This window comes from Uranotaenia lowii, chromosome 1 (assembly GCF_029784155.1).
Source record: "Uranotaenia lowii strain MFRU-FL chromosome 1, ASM2978415v1, whole genome shotgun sequence".
NCBI lineage: Eukaryota > Metazoa > Arthropoda > Insecta > Diptera > Culicidae > Uranotaenia > Uranotaenia lowii.
The window spans coordinates 125,001,504-125,022,271 of record NC_073691.1 but is presented as its reverse complement, the minus strand read 5'-3'; the positions used below and the strand labels follow the sequence as shown (position 1 = coordinate 125,022,271).

Sequence of the window (20,768 nt, the reverse complement as noted above, 5' to 3'; positions counted from 1 at the left end):
AAAGTATCCCTCCGGTTCTCAAGGCCGTTCACATACCACGTGGACAACTTAGGGGGAGGGGGGTGTATGGAAATGTCCACGCTTGTCCACGGAGAGGGGGGTAGGGGTTTGGGTCATGTCCACGTGGACATACTTACTGTTTGAATTTTAAAATTACAAAGCTTTCCAGTTGAAGTTCAAACAATTAGAAACCACTTGAAGCGAGTAATAAATATGATAATTAAGAAATAAAAAAAAAATTATTTAATATCAGGTAAAGCTATTTTTTTTTTTAAATCAGCCACTCCAATAACAAATAGGCTAAAAGTAGTGTTTTCTAACTGTCAAATGGGGTTTTGAAAAAAAAAAATACTATTTCAAATCTGTCCACGTGGACATCCGGGGAGGGGGGTAGGGGTTTGCCAAATGTCCACGCTTGTCCACGGAGGGGGAGGGGGGTGTAAAAAATCTCATTTTTCTGTCCACGTGGTATCTGAACGACCCCAGAGATGTTTCAATACAAAAAAAAAAGATTATACTAACAAAATTTGCACATTTTTTGAGAGATAAGTATATTCGAAAGCTTACGAAGAGAAGAGGAAATGTAAAATAGTAAATTCATAAACTCGTTTAATGTGAAACTTTAAAGAAAATTACTACATTTTTATTTATGGAATGTACATTACAGAGTAATGAGTATTATTGCATAATATACAGAAAAGTGTTTTTTTTTTTATTTTGTTTACATTTTTTCCGTCTCACGATATAACAAGAAAGGGTAATAAGATGAACCACCTTAACAAAATTCGCGTATCCTGTCTAGCAGTGACAATGCCAAACGAAAGACGGACGCTTCAAGAGCGTATATTCCTTCTCGGTTGTTGGCTGTTCTGGCCTGGCCTGGGTGTAGACGGGTGTAGTTGGTAATCTTCTTCTGTCTTGCTTGCAAGTGAGGTTTAGAGGCACACGGCAAAGCTGAGAGAAAAAGCGATTCATTCGTCAGCCCAATCCCGCACCAGACAGCAGCGCATTGATGTGATGTTTGATTGTAATGGATCTTCTCTAGAATTTCTGGATGTTCCGATAGATCCGGTGTAAAATTTAAGCTCGATTGAATAATATTGCGAAGTGACCAAGTTGTACTTTTTGTGTCAGTGTTTCGTACTAGTGGTAAAACTTGAAGGATATGCTCCGGTGAAACAGGCAGATGTGTGTTCTGAACTCAAGTCGTAACAATTTTCTGCAGTGTGATCATCAAGAACTACAAAATGGACTCCGCCTCTATGATGTATACGGACAGTTCCTTAGTTTGTGGCGAGTCCAGAGATTTTAAATCCTGCCGTCTGTGCTGTTGTCCGGATCAGCACGAATTGGCTTTGATCTTTCCGGATGGCACCGATGTTGGCAGTAATAAATTATTAATCGAAAAGATCTACGAATGTACAACAGTGCAGGTGAGATATGGGATAGAGACCTAGCATACATCGCCATGGAAAATATCGATCCGATTTTCAGCAGAAGAAAAATCAACCAACCTCTACTCTCTTCCTTTTCCCCTTCCACTTTTCTTCCACAACACACACAGATCGCCAACGAGGGGGTTGATCGGAATGCCCTGATTTGCCAGCCGTGCGTCGCCAAAATCGATGACTTCTACGAATATCGAGAGCAATGTAAGGCCAATGATGACCGAATACGTCGTGAGGCCTCGGACCATATCGACATTAAACTGGAACCGAAGGATATCAGCATCGCCGACTACCATGTCCCGATGGAAGATAATGATGATGATAAAACAGAATCTTCTAGTCCAGTAAGGCTACAGGCTGGACCTTCTTCCCCCTTGAAGAAGACAAAAGCAGGCAGCAGTAGCAACGAGGTGGTAAGTCGCAAGAGCGCAGGTCCATTTTCCTGTCATCTCTGTAGAGTTTGCAGTTCTTCCCGTACGACGTAGGTACATATAAACGAACGAATGAACAAGGCAGGGCAGCTGTTTTGTGCACAGTTGAGTCCGCTAACTGTAGCAAATCCATGTACAAAAAACGAAACGAAATTTCTCTAATAAGAGCGCCGTGTTTAGAGCTCTGGACTCGAGTTGTGGTGCGTTGATTCTAGTTTCGAATCGGATTGGAACACTACTGAAACTGATGATGCTCGTCATGAGCGATAAGTGTTGGTTGAGAATCTCCAAATACCTTTGGCATCGCGCTACTGACCGGGCGTTCTGTCCTATACGTTGTATAGCTGCTGCTGTTGCTGCTGTATGCTTTTTTTGCCTCAATAGAAAGATGAAACTTTTGGCGCTCGCAGCTCAAATTCTCTAATGAGGGGTGGGTGAAGTTTGCACTTTTTCGTGTTCCAATTTTCCAATTATGTTCTATCTCTGCTCTTCGTTGAGAGCATATGCCACTTCGCTGGATAAATGAAGGAAGCTTGTGACTTGTGATTTGTAATTTATTGTTTATCAACTTCAACGCAGCCTGTTAGTTACAGTTAACTTTATAATCATACAGTTTAATAATTTGACTAGGTATACTCTAATATTTATTGATACCCCAAGCAATGTAACCCTGCGATCATTTTTAGAATTTTCATCCTTCAAAAAATATTAATGAATGAAAAAAAAAGATAAAATGTACATCGTTTTGATAAGACAGCAATATTTAAACGCCGAACACAGGAGTATTTCACTCAAAAACCTGGCCAAAACTCAAAATTTAAACTTCATTGGTTACTTTTATATCAATGTTTATTTGATTCTTGAATAAATTTAACACCATGTACCGGTCATTTTTTTGACATCTGATTTGTTTATAAGCTGTAGCAGCTGTCCAAACTTTAGTATTTTTATGAGATAGATTTTTTCTACAAATCGTCGAATCAGCGCGACTAAGTCAAATTTATGAGAAAAACTTTCTTAAGCGACTTTACATTAAAATGTTAAATGGAGAAATTCAATAGAAGGATGTCAAATATTTTCAAGTATAATAGATAAAAATCGATGATTATAGAGACAATATATGTACAATGCTTTGAAAATTTTTCTATTTATTTTTTGTTTTGTATGTTCCCAAAAAGTCCCGGCAAAATGTTAGATATCATTTGAAAACTGATAACTTCAATAATCATGTGCAAGAGAAAATAAATCGCGCAAACTCGCGCATTTTTGATATTTTGAGGTTTGAAATTTAAAAATATTGATATATTTTTTCCACAAAAAAGTCACCTAGGGCTTCGTTTATTTTAAATTAAAGCTCAGTAAAATTTATGTTCTTTTTCGAATATTTTCAAATGTTATTTAACTTTCAAAACCAAATAAAAAAATTCTATATTTGTTTGAATTTAACAATTTTTTTTAACCTGGATTATCTTTCACGTCATGATGTTAGAAAATTTCTAAAAGAAAATTCCGAAAACGGTAAAAAATATATTAAATGATCTTAAAAACGTTTGATAAGTCAAAATAAACTTTTTTTATGGATTTTAAACCTAAAAAATACTTTTGGCCAACTTTTTCTTCTACGTACTCCTGTGTGCGCCGGCTGCTAGATAAATTTCGGTTTTATAAGGGGCTTGAGGAGTCCAATAAAACTATCGTTGTTAGTTGGGATTGCACTAGTTTACTAAATTTAAATAAAACCCTCAACTATATTGACTGACCCATTTTTTGGTCCTACGCCGTTTGGCATAAAGTCATCTGGCATAATGTCGTTTGGCATAACGCCGTTTGGCATAAAAGCCGTTTGGCATTAAATCATTTGACATAATAGTCATGTGGCATAATGGTCATTTTGCATAATGATCGTTTGGCATAATTGTCATTTGGCATAATGGCCGTTTGGCATAATGGTTGTTTGGCTTAAAAATATAAAAACTCAAAATGTTGCTAAAAATTAAAAAAACATTAGTTTTTTTTTCTTCAATTTACCGAGTTTCTAGGTTTATTCAAATCCCTAGGAAGGCCTGTGTCTCTAGGTTTACCCAAAGCTAGGGACAATCCCCTAGCCCGGTCCGTAACGCGAAGCGTAAGGACCATACATCATTTTAGTTCGAACGCGAAGCATGAGGAGGCTCCCTCGAAATTTTTATCTATAATTTTAGGACAGTCCCGTCTTTCTATGTTTATTCAAAGCCCTAGGAAGGCCCCGTTTTAGGTTTACCCAAAGCTAGGACAATCCCCTTGTTCGGTCCGCATGCCACATGCCCAAAGTAAATGCTCTATTTTATGCCAAACGACCGTTATGCCAAACGGCCTTTATGCCAAATGACCATTATGCCAAACGTCCATTATGTCAAAGACTATTATGCCAAACGGCTTTATGCCAAATGACTTTATGCCAATCGGTATACAATCATTTTTTTAATGTGAAAAGTTTTTGAGCTATGCATCAAATATTAAATTTTAGAATAATAAAAAAGTATTTTGAAATATTTAAGATCTTCCGAATTAGGATAAGTAAAAAAACACTTGTTGATGATCAGAGTTATCAAAAGGCAATGACCTGCATCACCTCTCTGTTTATTCTTCTTTTTTCGATCTTCTCTGTTTTAAGGCAGTGTGCCCAGTTGGACACAACAGCTCTTCCCCTTTACATAGTTAATTATTATTCTTTCTTATACATTTGTATTTCACTTTAATCATTTCTTACAAAATTAATTCTATTTTAAACTTGTTTTTAAAAATATTCATAATCTGAATTTGTTGTTTTAGATTGCTTATTTCTTTTAGATCTTCTCAACACTATATTTCCAGAATCAGTCGCCTTTCTTTTGCGTTTCATTCGTTTTTCATCCTTGGGCTCAGGAAATCCTAAGAACTCCTCATCACTGCTCAACCCTGGCGGTGATTCAGCAGGATTGTCAATCGACTTAAAACGAACGTTTGGCCTAGTCGAATCTTCTTGATGGACCGGCATCCGGATCTGTGTACGATGGGCCATTATAGGAACGCTTCCAACTTGTACCTGGAAGGTGTTAAGAGAAAACCTTTTAATAAAAATCGCTTTAAGCCATCTGGCGTCATTTTTAGGATTAGAGTTTTTATACCATATAGCATCCCCTTCGTTTAGTTTATTGAAAGGGTCTACTTGACCTCTTTCCCCTTTTTTATTTTCAGCAACTTTTGCTGAAGCTTGCGTCATAGATTGTTTGTAATTTGATCTAGGATTTAATAGATCTATCATTGTTTTAGGTTTGAATGAAAAAACTTTTTCGGATGGAAACTCTCCATCCTTTGTCGATATGTTCCTGTAGTTGAATAAAAATAAATTTATTTGATCCTCCAAACAGAGTTCTGCATATTCAGGATCTAGTAGAAACTTTTTAAGAACATCCTTTGCCGTTCTAACCAATCTCTCTGCCTGTCCATTACTTGAAGGATTGTATGGAGGACTTTTAAGAACTTTTATGCCTTGTTTTTCTAGAAAATCAACGAAGCTGTGTGAATTAAATGGAGGTCCGCCATCAGACACCAAAACATCAGGAAGACCAAACCTTGCAAAATATTCCACCAATCTTTTAAGTACTTTTCCGCTATCTGTTCCTTTTTTCATCCATACAATTTCCAACCATTTCGAAAAACTGTCAATTATTAACAAAAATGTATGATTGAAAAGATGAAAAAAATCTATGTGTATCCTGCTAAACGGTCTTGTTGTAGGTGTCCATTCAGACAGAATTTTCTGCCTGGGTACCGGTAGTCTACTGCAACAAACATCGCAAGTTGATACATATTTTTCAATATCTGTATTTATACCAAACCAATAGACAGTGCGTCTAGCTAATTGCTTCATTTTAACAATCCCTGCATGGTTGGCATGTAGAAGCCTTAATACATTACGCTGTAACAACTGCGGTATAACAACTCTGTCTTTGTAAAGAAGACAATCGTCAACTATTTCTATTTCATGCTGATTTGAGAATACGTCAACAAAACGCTTTTCCAATTTCTTTGGCCAACCGTTTCGCAGGAAAAAGATCACATCTTGTAGGAATTTATCGTTCTTAGTTTCATTAGCAACTTTATTTGCATCGTACGGAACGTCTTTACTGAAATTTATACTCCGTATAACCTCGACATCAATATCAGATGGCACCATTTGCTGCAATGGAAAACGCGAACAAAAATCAGCGTTTCCCATTTTGGAAGAAGGTCTGTACATAATTTCAAAATCATATATTGAAACTTCCAAAATATAACGTTGTAATCTTGTAGCAAATATCGAATTCTGACCAGCTTTACCAAAAATGCCAACCAATGGTTTGTGGTCTGTGTATACAATAAACTGTTGACCATACAAATATTTGTGGAATTTTTTTATAGTGCATACCAATGCTAAGGCCTCCAGGTGGAGTATAGGGTAACGTTTCTGAGCTTCATTTAAAGTAAAAGATGTAAAAGAAATAGGCTTTTCTACTCCATCAACAATATGAGCAATAACTCCACCTAAACCATATCCAGACGCATCTGATACTACAACAATAGGTTTATTTGGATCATAAAATTCCAAAAAATTTGTAGCTATCAGAGCTTGTTTACTTTCTTGGAAAGCTTCAGCACAACTTGAATCCCAGATAAACTTTACATTATTTCTCAAAAGATTGTAAAGACAATATAATTTTGTAGATAGGTTTGGTATGAATCTATGATAATAATTGATCAGTCCCAGAAAAGATTTAAGTTCAGTCACATTTGTTGGTGGTTTGGAATTTTGTATAGTTGATATTTTATCAGAGCACGGTAATAACCCATTTTCACTTATAACGTGCCCTAAATAGTTCAATTTGGTAACGAGAAATTTACATTTTTCCCAATTGACTTTCACATTAGCTTCGTTCAGCTTGTCTAAAACCAAAAACAGTTTCTGTTTGCATACTTCGAGGCTAGAACCGCTTATCAAAACGTCGTCCAAATAAACAAACACACCTTCAATTCCTGCTAAGATTTTTTCCATAATTTCTTGGAAAATCGAACTACTGGAAGATGCCCCTTGAGGTAGTCTGTTATATTCAAATAAACCTTTGTGTGTATTGATAACCATGAATTTTCTTGATTTTTTTGATAAGGATAGTTGGGTGTATGCTCCTTCTAAATCCAACGTACAAAAAAATTTAGAACCCGCCAATTTAGCAAATAAGTCCTGTGCAGTTGGTAGAGGATAAGAATGTGGAATCAATACTTTATTGATCGACACTTTACAGTCAATAACTAACCTTATTTGGTTATTCTTTTTCATAACAATTACTATTGGAGATGCCCATTGGCTAGTTTTTATAGGTGTTATTACTTTTTCTTTTTCTAATTTATCCAAATATTGTCCAACTTTTTCTCTTAGCCTGTATGGAACTTCATAGGCTTTTTTGAAAATAGGGTTGTCAGATTTTAATACGAGATCAGCTTCGAACCCTTTTATGGGAGTGGAAAAATCCTTAATGAACACGTTGCTAAATTTTTGTTTCAAATCTGATATAATTTTATCCCTATCTTCTTGTATCACTCTTTGAATAGTAATTTTACTAGTAAATGTTTCTCTCCAATTAGGTATGAAAATATCCAACCATGATCTACCTAAAAGAGGCAAGAAATTGTTGCTGCAATTAAGTACTACTAATTTCAATTTAGCTAATATACCCATGTATTGTACGTTCACTGTAGCTTCCCCTTCAATCAAAAGTTTTCCACCGTTTACAACTATAAGCTGTTTAGATGATTTCTTTAAAGGAACAGAAAATAACCCATAATATTGCTTTTTCCCAATTACCGACACCGACGACCCACAATCTATTTCCATTTGCATATTTTTCCCTTCTATAAGGACATTTACCAAACAAGGATCATTAACTCTATTAATGGACGTCACATTTAAGCATTGAAGATCACCTGTATCCGAGTCACTATCCGAGTCAGATTTCGCAGCTCTCAAACGGTTTAGCATCTCGCTCAATTGTTTATCCGTAGATGATCTCAATTTTTCCGGTTCTACAGCATCCGCATATTTTACCGCATCCCTTTTCGCGTTTTTCAATTCGAAGCATTTGTGTACCAGATGTCCCTTTCTGTTACAATATGTACAGGTAATACGGTCATAATCTGGTCTGCGTTGTCCCGAAAATCGTTTTTTATCAATTGGTTGATCATACCGTCGCTTAAAATTGTTAGAACTATGCCCGTAATTTCTATCTGAGCGATAAGGTTCACGCGTTGGTCTAACACCTAACCGGCTTTTAATAGGTACACGCATGGCCCCGACTACTCCAACTGCAGCTGTTTGAGCTTGACTTTGCTCCATCATTTTTGTATGTTTTCTGGCTAATTCGTAACCCGCAATGATCTTTTCTGCTACACTCAATGTTAAAACCGGCTCTTTGATGAGTAATTGTTTTAAAGGAATGTCTGTTACCCCAAATAATAGCCGATCGCGAATTGTCTTTTCTTTACCTTCAAAATTACAAAATTCAGCCATCAATTTAAGGGATAAAAGATAATCCTCGGCTGATTCACCGGGCTCTTGGAAACGACCGCTGAATGCCAAACGTTGTGATACTTCATCGTCAACTTTATCGATTCGCGTTTTTAATGCAGTTACTATTTGCTCATAACGAGCCTCCGTCAAAGCACCCGGCCCCGGAAAAAGTAGCTTTAATTCAGTAAAGATGTAAGGTCCAGCTAAAGTTATAAAATGAGCTTTTTTATCTTCATCCGAGATTTTATTAATCATAAAGCAATACCCCAATCTTTCAACCCAATCCGAGAAAGACGTTCCTCGTCTGTAAGGTTCTATCGAGGTTGCCAAATTAGAACTCAAAGTTTGTCGCGATTCAGTCATTGTCTAAATTTTATAACAGAGTTTTGTTCAATAAATCGACTGAATGCAATGAAATTCAAAAAAAATCTTCAAAAAAATGAAAATTAAGCGGCTTACCTTTGAGCAGGATAAATTAATATCAATAATAGTGCCTGCAAAATACACCACTGGACGCACCGTTGGCCACTCAGCACAAAAGCACTCCTTTTGGTTTGTAAACAAACCCTTAATTTTCTCCCGCGTATCGTCGAACTATTCTCAACGGCTCTCACTCAACCACAAGGAACTCTTGAATAGATGAACTCCTCCACTTGGATGGACACTCGAGTTCAGATGAATGCTTGCAACTCACTCTCCAGCACTTTCCTGGTAAGCAAGTGAGTTACCTCTACACCGCAGATCTAAAACGAAACCAAAAAATAATAAGATGTAATAAGATGAAACTAAAATTTCTGAAACTTATTGTTCTTTCACAATGGTACAATTCGATCAACACATTCTTTTCGTTACAATTGTAATCGTAAAAGGATTCAAAATGGAGTTAACTCTTTCTTATTTTCACCAATTTTTGATTAAAATACACAGCTTTTCCGTCGTTAAAATTTGATTTTTATACTTCGCCAATCAGCAGTAATGATGTAAGCAATTGCTTGATTCTTTAAACACTTTTTCACACTTAGGAATTTTCCTACTTACTGCTTCTGTGAGGTGAATTCCAAAAAAAAATATCGCCAATTAGCTTCACTTAATTAGTTTCACTTTTTCCGAACAGCAGTTGCTGTTAAACTTCGCAAAAAAAATAATCCACCACATACGGAGTCACTAGACTTAGATTTTTCCTCGTCGCCAGTTGAAATATTTAAGATCTTCCGAATTAGGATAAGTAAAAAAACACTTGTTGATGATCAGAGTTATCAAAAGGCAATGACCTGCATCACCTCTCTGTTTATTCTTCTTTTTTCGATCTTCTCTGTTTTAAGGCAGTGTGCCCAGTTGGACACAACATATTTAAACGTTGATTCGAACATCCCGAACTGCATAACAATAATTTGAATATATTTTGCATATTGAAGATGAACAAATGTGCTATCGATAATCTGAACTTAATTTTTGCATATGATCATCACAATTTTTTAGAGAAAATTCTGTTAATCGAAAGTTTTAGACTCGATGGTAACATTTTAAAAATCTGTTATTGTGTGGGCCTTAAATGTCAATTCAAAACAAAAATTTCAAGTGGTTATTGATCAAAATCGATTGAAATTGAAGATGTTACCACTGACCAGATCAGTGTATTATGGTTACCATACTTTAACCACTGATTACACTGACATGACACTTAGAACAAAAATTCGACTAGTTTGTGGCTAATTTTTTGGTCACATTTTGCAGATTCGCAATACCAACGGTAGGTGGCGAACCTGCGAAATTTTATAAAAAAGCTCCATATAGGAAAAATGTACCTGTTTAACCCGATTATATCGTTGAAATTGGCTGTATTTTTTTGAAAGTTTGGTGGCATTTTCTAACTGGAATAGCATTTCTACAAATCGATCGATGCGCAATCTGGAATCGACATTGCGTACTGTTGGAAAAAATATCCAAAAAACGAAATCGAGTGTCCAGTCAGTATGATCAGTGCCATAACCACTGATAAGCTGACATAACTCCCCCTGCGTATAGGAGAAAAATGTTCATCGCCCAGAGCTCCTGGCGCCAACTAGCTCATCATTCCCTAAGCTTCTTTAATATTTTAATCTTTTAATATTTTAACGTTTTTTAAATAAGGTTTTAAGGGCACTATTAAACTTGAAATATGAGAAGTGTTCGGATAGAAATTAGATGGATGTTTTTCGCTTCACAGACTGGACTCGAATGAGCCCCTTTTATTGAGACTTAATTCGTCATGCCTGAACACTCTCTCGATAGAGATATGTCGACTGCATAATGCAATTACAGTGAAACACTGTTATACAACAGTCCTCCTTTCTTTAGAAGAAACAGTAGTAATAAAAAGTATAGGTTTTTATAAGTTTCAATATTGTGACAGCACTTGAAATGCTATGATAGAAATTATTTTTAAATATAACTTTTTGTTTCATCTTAATTCGTTATTCTTATAATTTTCAGAACGCACTAAACATGCTTCGAAAGAATTCAAAAATTCATCTACAAATTCGGAATTTGATTTAGTTCTTCTTATGATTTTTCTTCACTATGGTTTCTGACCTTTGTTGGTCATATTTAGGTGTTGAAACTGGATTCATGCTTTATTCTGGGTTTTTCTTCTGGTCATGATTGGACTTCGATTGGCCTTGTACAGCTTCCGTGTTTTCGCCTCTCTAACGTCATCCTGTGGTACATGCGGAACATCAGGGAACCCAGGAAAATCGCTTTCGTCATCTAGCGAATCTCTTCTACGTTTACGGTTTGTATAAGGCATCAGGACCAACGAACTGCGTCGTTTAGTGGGTAAAAGCTTCAACTGATTCCTATGTGCTGATATCAGGTGCTCGCCTAACGAAATCTGAAAGACATTTTTAGAAATAGGTTTTAGAAATACAGCATCGATCCATCTTTCTATATCTGTTTTCTTGAAATTCTTATAAAGGATCTTATCTCCTTCCACCAACCTAAAAAACGGATCAGGGGTTTCATCTAATATCTCTGGGATATGACTCAAAGGTTTAACCGATTTTTCAAGAAATTGTTTGTATTGTTTTTTTGGATTTATTAAATCTAACAGAATTTTAGGCTGGTAGGAAAATAATTTCTCTGAAGGAAATTTTCCATCACTTGACAAACAACTATTCCGGTAATTTATCAAGAATAAGTTTATCTGATCATCAATAGGAAGATTTTTTGTGCTAGTATCTAATAAAAACTTTTTCAGAGTATCTTTTACTACTCTGACCAAACGTTCCGCCTGGCCGTTACTCGCCGGATTGTAAGGTGGACTTTTAAGAACCGTTACACCTTGTAATTCTAAAAAGCTTACAAATTCCTTGCCATTAAATGGAGGACCTCCATCCGTTACCATGACATCAGGTAATCCGAAAGTCGCAAAGATTTTTGCTAATTTTTTTAAAACACGTACTCCATCTGTACCATGTTGCATAAGGTCAACTTCCACCCACTTTGAATAGCTGTCCACTACCAAAAGGTAGGTTCTGCCGCTGAAGTGAAAAAAATCGGCGTGAATCCTACTGAATGGACGGGTAGTAGGAATCCAAAATCCTTTCTCTTTTGAATGATGTACCACGACGGAAGTTCTTGCACAAATGTCACACTGTTTCACAAAATTTTCTATATCTGCGCTTATTCCAGTCCAATGAACAGTCCGCCTCGCTAACTGCTTCATTCGCACCATACCACTATGGTTAGCGTGAAGAAGTTTAAGTATAGAATTACGCAAACTGTTCGGTATCAAAACTCGTTCCCTGTATAAAATACAGTCATCTACAATTTCTAATTCAGATTTGCAAGCAGAATAGTTTTTAAAATACTCAGGTACTTTTTTAGGCCAGCCAAATTTTATAAATCCAATCAGCTGCGTGAGAAAATTGTCATTTTTTGTCTCTTTACTTATTTGCGCAAAATCTAGAGGGAAGTCGTTTGAAAAATTCAAACTGTTGATACCACCATCAAGACCAGTAGGAACAGGTTGCTCTAAAGGGAAACGAGAGCAAAAATCTGCGTTACCCATTTGTGCAGATGGCCTGTACAAGATCTCAAAGTTATAAATTGCCAATTCTAAAACGTACCGTTGAAGCCTTGTTACAATGAGCGAATTTTTTCCATCCTTCCCGAAGATACCCAGTAGAGGTTTATGGTCTGTGTATACTGTAAAATGTTTTCCAAAAAGGAACTTATGGAACTTTTTTACAGTACACACTAAAGCGAGTGCTTCCAGGTGAAGGATTGGATACGATTTTTGAGCGGAGTTAAGCGAAAATGATGTGAAACACACAGGCTTTTCAACCCCATCAACTCTATGGGCTAGAACACCTCCTAGTCCATGAGACGATGCATCTGTGACAACAATTAAATCTTTGCAAGGGTCATAATATTCCAAAATATTAGCTTTGAGTAAAGCTTTTTTACTCTCTTCAAATGCATTATTACAATCTTGCGTCCAAATAAATTCTGTGTTTTTTTCTAAAAGATTGTACAAACTTTTCAGCTTAGATGACATGAATGGTATAAATTTGTTATAAAAATTAATCAATCCCAAATATGATTTTAATTCCGTTACATTTCTTGGAATTTTAGCATTCACTATCGTTGAAATCTTTTCTGGGGATGGCTTTAGCCCTTCGTCAGTTATTAAATGCCCCAAATAAGGCAACTTATTAACAAAAAATTTACATTTTTTCCAACTCACTTTAACATTAGCTAATGAGAGTTTTTCAAGAACTAATTCTAGCTTCATAAGACAATCTTTAAAATCTTTACCTGCGATGAGCAGGTCGTCAAGATAACAAGTAACATTCTTAAGTCCACGTATGATTTGCTCCATTATTTTTTGAAAAATGCTGGCCGAAGATGAAGCCCCTTGTGGCAAACGGTTGTATGTAAATAATCCAATAGGTGTGTTAATAACAACATATTTCCTTGATCTGTGAGATAGTTTTAATTGGGTGTACGCACCAGCTAAGTCCAAGGAACAGAATATTTTGTTCCCAGCTAGGGATGCAAAAATATCCTGCGCTAGGGGAAGAGGATAGGTATTGGGTATCAGGATTTTATTAATGGAGACCTTACAGTCTATCACCATACGCAAATCACCGTCTTTCTTCATAACGGCTATTATGGGTGAAGCCCATTCACGGGCTTCTATAGGGGAAATTACCTTTTGCTTCTCAAGCAGCTCCAAATGTGCCAACAACTTGTCCCTTATTTTATATGGAACTTCGTATGCTCGTTTGAAGATGGGCTGAGAATCCTTAACGGTCAAATCTGCTTCGTATCCTGAGATGGGTTCAGAAAAATCTTTATTGAATACCTTAGCGAATCTAATTTTAATATTACTTAATATATTTTCGACATTTTCAGCTTCGCCGACCTTCTGAATTGCCTGTACCGCTTCAAAGCTTCCCCGCCAATTAGGATAGAAGAGATCCATCCAATCTCGCCCAATAAGTGGTGTAAAATTGTTTCCAGTTTCCAAAATAACAAGTCTGGCAGTTTTTTTTATTCCATTAATTTCAACCAATACATTAATCTCTCCAAAAATATTTAGCCGCGAACCATTAACGACTACCAACTTCCGATTGCATTCATAAATCTGTACAGTAGAGAGCAACTTATTGTACACATTTTTCCCGATTACCGAGACTGCTGATCCCGTGTCGATTTCCATCAAAAGCGATTTATTATTAACTCCAACTTTCACTAAACAAGGTTCATTTATCCGTTTTATCGAAGCGATCATTAAGCATTCCACGTCCGATTCCTCATCATCACTGTTTTTCCGTATTTTCATTCGTTTATAATATTGAGCAACAGCTTCCATTGAAGGTTGGTTGTCAACTAAATTTACCGAATTGAATTTTTTAAAATTGTTGCAATTTCGTTTCAAATGACCCTTCAAGCCACAGTGATTACAAATAGCATTGCTATGAGGACCTTCGCGACCACGAGAAGAAGACCGTTCGCGATTCCAATAGGCTTTACCCGAAGACTGAGTATCATCACGATTACGAGAAACTGATCGATCACGTTTCCAAACCATACCGCCCGAATACTGACGTCCCCTGCTATTGGCTCCTTGGCGTTCGCGGTTGTATTGATTATTTCTCCAATTGTTCTGACCGTAATTTTCGCGTCTACCGAGACGATGTTGAATAGAAAGAACATTGGTACTGTTACCCTCGTTTATAACTCTGGCATTGTTATCAGCGCGCTCGCTACTAATAATCAATCGTTCCACTTCTTCCCTCGTTATGTTTTCCTCCATTAAAAATTTTTGCTGAAGAGTTTTATTTCGCAGACCCATGATCAATCTATCCCTAATGGCATCGTTTTTGAATTCCAAAAAATTACATTGTTCGGCTAACAGCTTAATAGCAAGTACAAAGTTCTCGCTAGTTTCTGTTGCACCCTGAAAACGGTTGTAAAAACGATAACGCTGCAAAAGGGCAGGATCTACCTTATCGTAGTGTTCTTTTAGCCGTTGAGTAAGATTTGCATATTCAATCGTTTCTATATTAGTATTCGGATAAAGAACTTTTAGTTGATCATAGACTAGCTAGCGTAATGAAATATGAACGCTTACTTTCTGCTGGAACATTGTTCAAGGTGCAAAAAATTTCGAAACGCTCGAGGTAGTTAGTAAATGATCTTCCAGGAATGTAATTATCAATAACACCGATTAATCCCGTTGGTGCCATGGTTTAGAAAAATATCTAAAACGTTGAAAATAGAGTATAAAAATCACTTACTCGAACCCTTATATAGTACTCACTGCTCAGTGCTCACTGCATAAAATTTCACGACTCACGTCTCAGCTTCCTGGTGAGAATTATCCAGTGTGATATCTCGAAGTACTATCACAATCGATCACTGCTCCTGATCGAGCATCAAACACCCTAGCTGTTGAAGATATAAAAAAGAACAATAGGTTTCCAAAACGTGTTCTCCCTGTACTCTTCTCGATCAGGCCCAGTACAAGGGTACAAAATGGTGATCGCGAAACCACGCTATATCACACCATATGAACGATTTAATAATTTTTTTTTTAAATTTTCGTAGGGTAATGCATTTAAATCACGCTTCCAAAACCACTGCAGGTGTAATAGTACTTTAAAGTTTACGATGTAATATATTCAAACACTCTTTTGACCCACGTGGTCAAGACTGGTAGCTTTAACTGATTTCAATCAACTTTTCAGAAGTTTTTTAACAGCTTTCCAAAACACGCGTAAGTACCGTGCAGACTCGTCGCCACTTTAATATTTTAATCTTTTAATATTTTAACGTTTTTTAAATAAGGTTTTAAGGGCACTATTAAACTTGAAATATGAGAAGTGTTCGGATAGAAATTAGATGGATGTTTTTCGCTTCACAGACTGGACTCGAATGAGCCCCTTTTATTGAGACTTAATTCGTCATGCCTGAACACTCTCTCGATAGAGATATGTCGACTGCATAATGCAATTACAGTGAAACACTGTTATACAACAGCTTCGTTTCCCGATCATGTAATGATACCAATAGCTAAATTTAGATTTTTCGTAAACAATTCAATTTTTATTTGACAATTTGACAATATTTTTTATGAAGAGTTATGTAACTCAGTTAGTTTACATTTTAGTTTCATTTTTTTTTCTTTTTTATATCGGATCAATTCTATTCTTGTTGAAAAATAGTGTATCATCTCTAAAAAATTATATCCAAAGGGGAAATTTGAAGAAATTTCAGATGATCTAAATAGTATATTCTCTAATAAAATGGCTAGACTAAATCGTTCACCAGAAGATCCTTTTTTAAAGAACTGTGATTTTTTCCTCAATAAGATAAAGAACATTTTCCTGTGAAAGTCTTTAACTCTATAACTTTTATTCATGTGTTAAAATTAATTCTTAAAAACTGTTAAACTTTAATTCAATTATATTTTGAAATTCTTCTTTCAATTTTAATATCCTATTAATTGGAAGAGTTTTTTTTAATATGAAGAATTGATTTTCATATGTAGGCACGTTTCAAATTTTGTTCCTCAAATTTCAAAGCTCAATGAATCTAGAACATTTCAACCATCGGGACCTTTTCTCCTTGGGAGGAAAACATAACAAAAAATGCTTGGTAGATAAGAAAATTTCTATATATTTTGCTACGTGTCATTAGAACACGTGGAGTAATTTTTGCACTGCTCATGTTTATGCTTATGCTTGCTTATGATACATACAGAGCCAGATATTGTCAGCATCTCGGTGATAAGTAAAAGTACATTTACTACTTATTCTCACTTGGCCGGGCCCACTGTGCAGCATTCAAGGTGGCCACAGAACCGGGAAAAATTCGGGAATTTAAAATCGAACCGGGAAAAAAACCGCAATTTCAGACCCAAAACCGGGAAAATTTACAAAAAGAATCCAAAATTCAGATTTGGGGATAAGGTAGGTTTGCCATCCGTCCCGCAAAAGCGGGACATGTCCCGCTTTTTTGTTGAATGTCCCGCTGTCCCGCTTTTTCCTCAAAATGTCCCGCTTTTTTTCTTGGAATTTTTTACAAAGTTCACTGGCTTAAACTGGAAAAGTAAAACTTTTCTCTCAATTTGAATTGATTGGTTCAACACAGAAAATCTTTCAAATTCGTCTTTTCTCAAAATAAGCAACCTTTTTCAAAATTTATATAAGACAATACAAAATAACTCCAAAGTTCTTAGCATAACAATAATATTCTGACTCAGTTATGCTTTCTTGGAGCACGTTCAACCAATTGTATGAAGAAAATATTGTTTTAGTTGCTTCCAAATAATGGTTTCGCCGGAATATTAATTAAATTGTATTATATTATACACCATCTTGTTCGACTCAATTGCCCAAAGTATATTAAAAAAGAAGCTTTCATAAGTTTACAATTTTTTAACCAAATAACAAACATTCAAATTGTTATACAAATCGCACAGAAGTTTTTCATGCGGTATAAAATCTGCCGTTAACCTTCCCATGCCGTTCGCAAAATATCCGTTTCGGGGAAATTTGAGTTGTAGTTTGATTTCGTTCTCCTGGCTGTAAATGTTAACCGATTTTGATGATATTATATTCATTGTGTAGGTAATTTGTTCTTATTACTCAAAATTTTAAAATAAAGTCGATATGTATTACCAAGTTATCAGAAACTGGTTCAGAAAGTAAAAAGTCCGAAAAATCAATTTTATTTTTAAAATGCTCATAACTTTTGACAGCTTTTCTGTATTTAAGTGTTTCATTGATGTTTGAAATCGTCAAGAATCCATCTATTCGACAGTGTATAGATATGTTGGGGTCCAATGAAAGTTTTGACCGCTATCTCAGATCTTCCGGTAGAAAAAAATCTAACTTTAAAAAAACGATATCCATTTTTTGCTTTGCATAGCTGTATTTCATTTCCCAATGAACCGATTTTCAAAACTCAAATTTCAATTTTTTGACGTTAATTTGATCATTATTTTTATAGAACATACTTGGTCTGTCAAAATTCATAGTTCTTCAGTATATTGGAATGATGATAAAGAGAGTTTAAATGTGCGCTTCGGGTCATATTGACCCGAACGGCATGGGAAGGTTAACATGTACGATTTGGAATATTTTTCCCTCTAAAAATCTGTTAATTCGTAAGAACCGTGGAAAATAACGGAGCATATGGTGAAAACCGTGTAAATAAAAGTCATGTAGAAATCTGAGTGTAGTGTTCTTTCTATCACCAACTTTGGCTAATTGTATACGCAAAAATTTAGCTATACAATTAAACTTTTATGAAAGTTTCTAAAATGTCCCGCTTTTTTCGTGGAATGTCTCGCTTTTTTCTGAAAGTATCTGGCAAGCCTAGGATAAGGGATTAAACTCAAAATTAAAAATTATTAAGGAGTGTGTTCGAAAAAAATACAACACTTTGTGAATAACTTTTGAATGGAAATCAATGAAATTTTCAGCAAAGCTACCTGGTATTGTTAGGTTCATATGTGCAACTTTTTGTGATGCTCTTTCAAGTGCGTCCAATGAAGAAGATTTTCGACTTTTATTCTCGGGTAACACTTTTGTCATCTGTAATGCATACTATGAACCACCGTTTTTTTTTTTCAAATCAAGGCTTTTTTCGATTACGTTATATTGTCATTGAAGTTGAAATCCGAAGTTTTTGCGCTGGTGATCGGCAACCTTGCCAACTAGCGACGTTGTGAAATATCATTACTGGCAACGCTTTTGTAAAGTAATAACCAGCGTGCCTATACAGCTACGGGTGGTTGCATATTGAGCAACAGTAGGCAAGGAGTACCAAAAGTTTTTCATTGGTGGGGGGTGGAGACGGAGCGCTTTTTGACAGCGAATTGTTCGCCTACCATGCCTATGATTACGATTGCCTGTCTCAAGATGGACGATTCCGTGTATTCACGCAGAGTAAACTTGAATTTTGGAACGAACTAAATCTGACTTTGATTCAAAACATTCATTTTTTTTAATCCAGCTCCTGTTTTCTTTGAATCAATGAATTATAGTTTTTATTGAAAAGAATAATTTTTGAAAGAATACATTTTTTGAATTGAATAACTTTAGACTTTGATTTCAAACAAATTCTTGATTCAAAAGAAATTTGTTCAATTGCATATTTTCTTAGAAACAAAGTAAATTTTCTTTCAACCGAAGAAAAATGTTTTAAACTGAAAAGAATAATTTTTTGAAACAAAAACTTCAAACTTAGAAGATATTTTGCATTGACTTGCAAGAAGAACAGAAAACCGAAAAATCGAATAAAGTTCGGCCGCTCGTTTTGAAAATCAAACCAGTGAATCGGAGTAAGCTATAAATAAGGAGGATTCAGGATGCAAAATGGTAAGTGTAAGTTAATAAATACTGAATATTTAAGTGAATTCAAGATTTTCTAAAACGCTTGTATAGTTACAGGACCACGGCCGACGGATAGATTTCCAAGTCTCTCGAACATGGAGAAAGCTGCGCAAAGTAACACCTCCCCAAATCCCGCGGTCGTATTTTTTCAGCCCAATCTTCAACGGCAATCACCAGTCTGACCAGCCAGCAGCTGGAGTGGCTTTCGGAAGTTTATTGACCGGCCCACGGAGAATGCGAAACTTTGTCAACGATATCAAGGACCCTACTCGGTTATAGTGAACCAGTGTTTTATGTGTTTGTGAATAAAAAAGAATTTAAGAACTAAAATTGTATCTTTTTATTATTCAAACTCCTAATAGGAACTTCGAAACAACAGGGTAAAAATCTTCCAATTGGAATAAATGGAAAATGGTTCAATGAATAAATGCTTTTAAATCTATATCTAAATTACCTTTGAGCAAATATAATAACTTTAAATCAAATGAAACTGGTTTTTGTATCAAAGCATTAATATTTTCAATCTAAGATTTTTCAAAAGAAAAAATCTCTGAAACAGAGGAAAATGCATTTGAACCAAAGGATTTTTTATTTATACCAAAACCAAAGGAAAAAATCCTTTGTTTTTGCAGCACTTTCCTTTGAAATAAAAAATCTATGGTATAAGAACACACCCGAAGTTGTACACGTCCTGATAATAACTTGTCGCCAGTGAGTGTCGCCAGTAAATGTCGCCAGCGCTCATTGACGATAACTCCGGTTTGGGGATTCAGCGACAATATTGCTGATCCACTCTTTTTTTCTATTTCTGCGATAGCTGATTTGGGCTCCCGTAGGGTACCACTGTAAAAAAAATTACAGTATTCAAGAAAAAAATGAGCACTGTTCTACATAAGGATTATTTATCGACTGAAATTAAATCGGATGAACAAGCGGAAAACATTGAAAGATGATTTAATAAAAAGTTTTGACAAACATGTATACCAAATATTATTATCGGATTATCTATTGTTTATAAAACAAAAAATTGTGTTTGCCTTGAGCTTGGTCAATCAGCGGTCAAAATCACGGAAAAATGAATAATAAAAAAAACCTGTTTGCGATGGGGTCAACCAGCGGACAAATTCATGAAAAAAAAATGAAAACCTGTAGTTGTTTAAATAAGTTTAGAGTTCAACGACACGGTAGCGATCATTCATTGAATATTGGATTTCGTGCTATGTTTTGCAGTCGGAGTTATCCGTATAAAGTTTAACTGAAAAGCGGTTAGCGTGTATAAAACTGTCAGATTTTATACTGATTTGACAGATCGCACAAATTTCGCAGTTATGAGTGCGCAGTTCTATTTTTTGCGATGCGAATGGTATTATTTCCTATAGTAGACTATTCACCGTACACAACTCCTTTTTTCAACTTCTCATATACGATTTGTTACATT

The 20,768-nt window shown here is 35.6% G+C and overlaps 1 protein-coding gene across 1 annotated transcript in view; it reads left to right on the top strand.

The window, feature by feature from the left end:
• The first annotated feature begins 916 nt into the window (after window positions 1-916).
• Window positions 917-20,768, top strand: part of LOC129739810 (uncharacterized) — a 38,560-nt gene continuing 18,708 nt past the window's right edge. Inside the window, exons 1-2 of the mRNA XM_055731332.1 lie at window positions 917-1,433; window positions 1,565-1,861. Coding sequence (XP_055587307.1) covers window positions 1,248-1,433; window positions 1,565-1,861 — 483 coding nt within the window. The 5' untranslated portion in view covers window positions 917-1,247. The remainder of the gene's footprint in view (window positions 1,434-1,564; window positions 1,862-20,768) is intronic.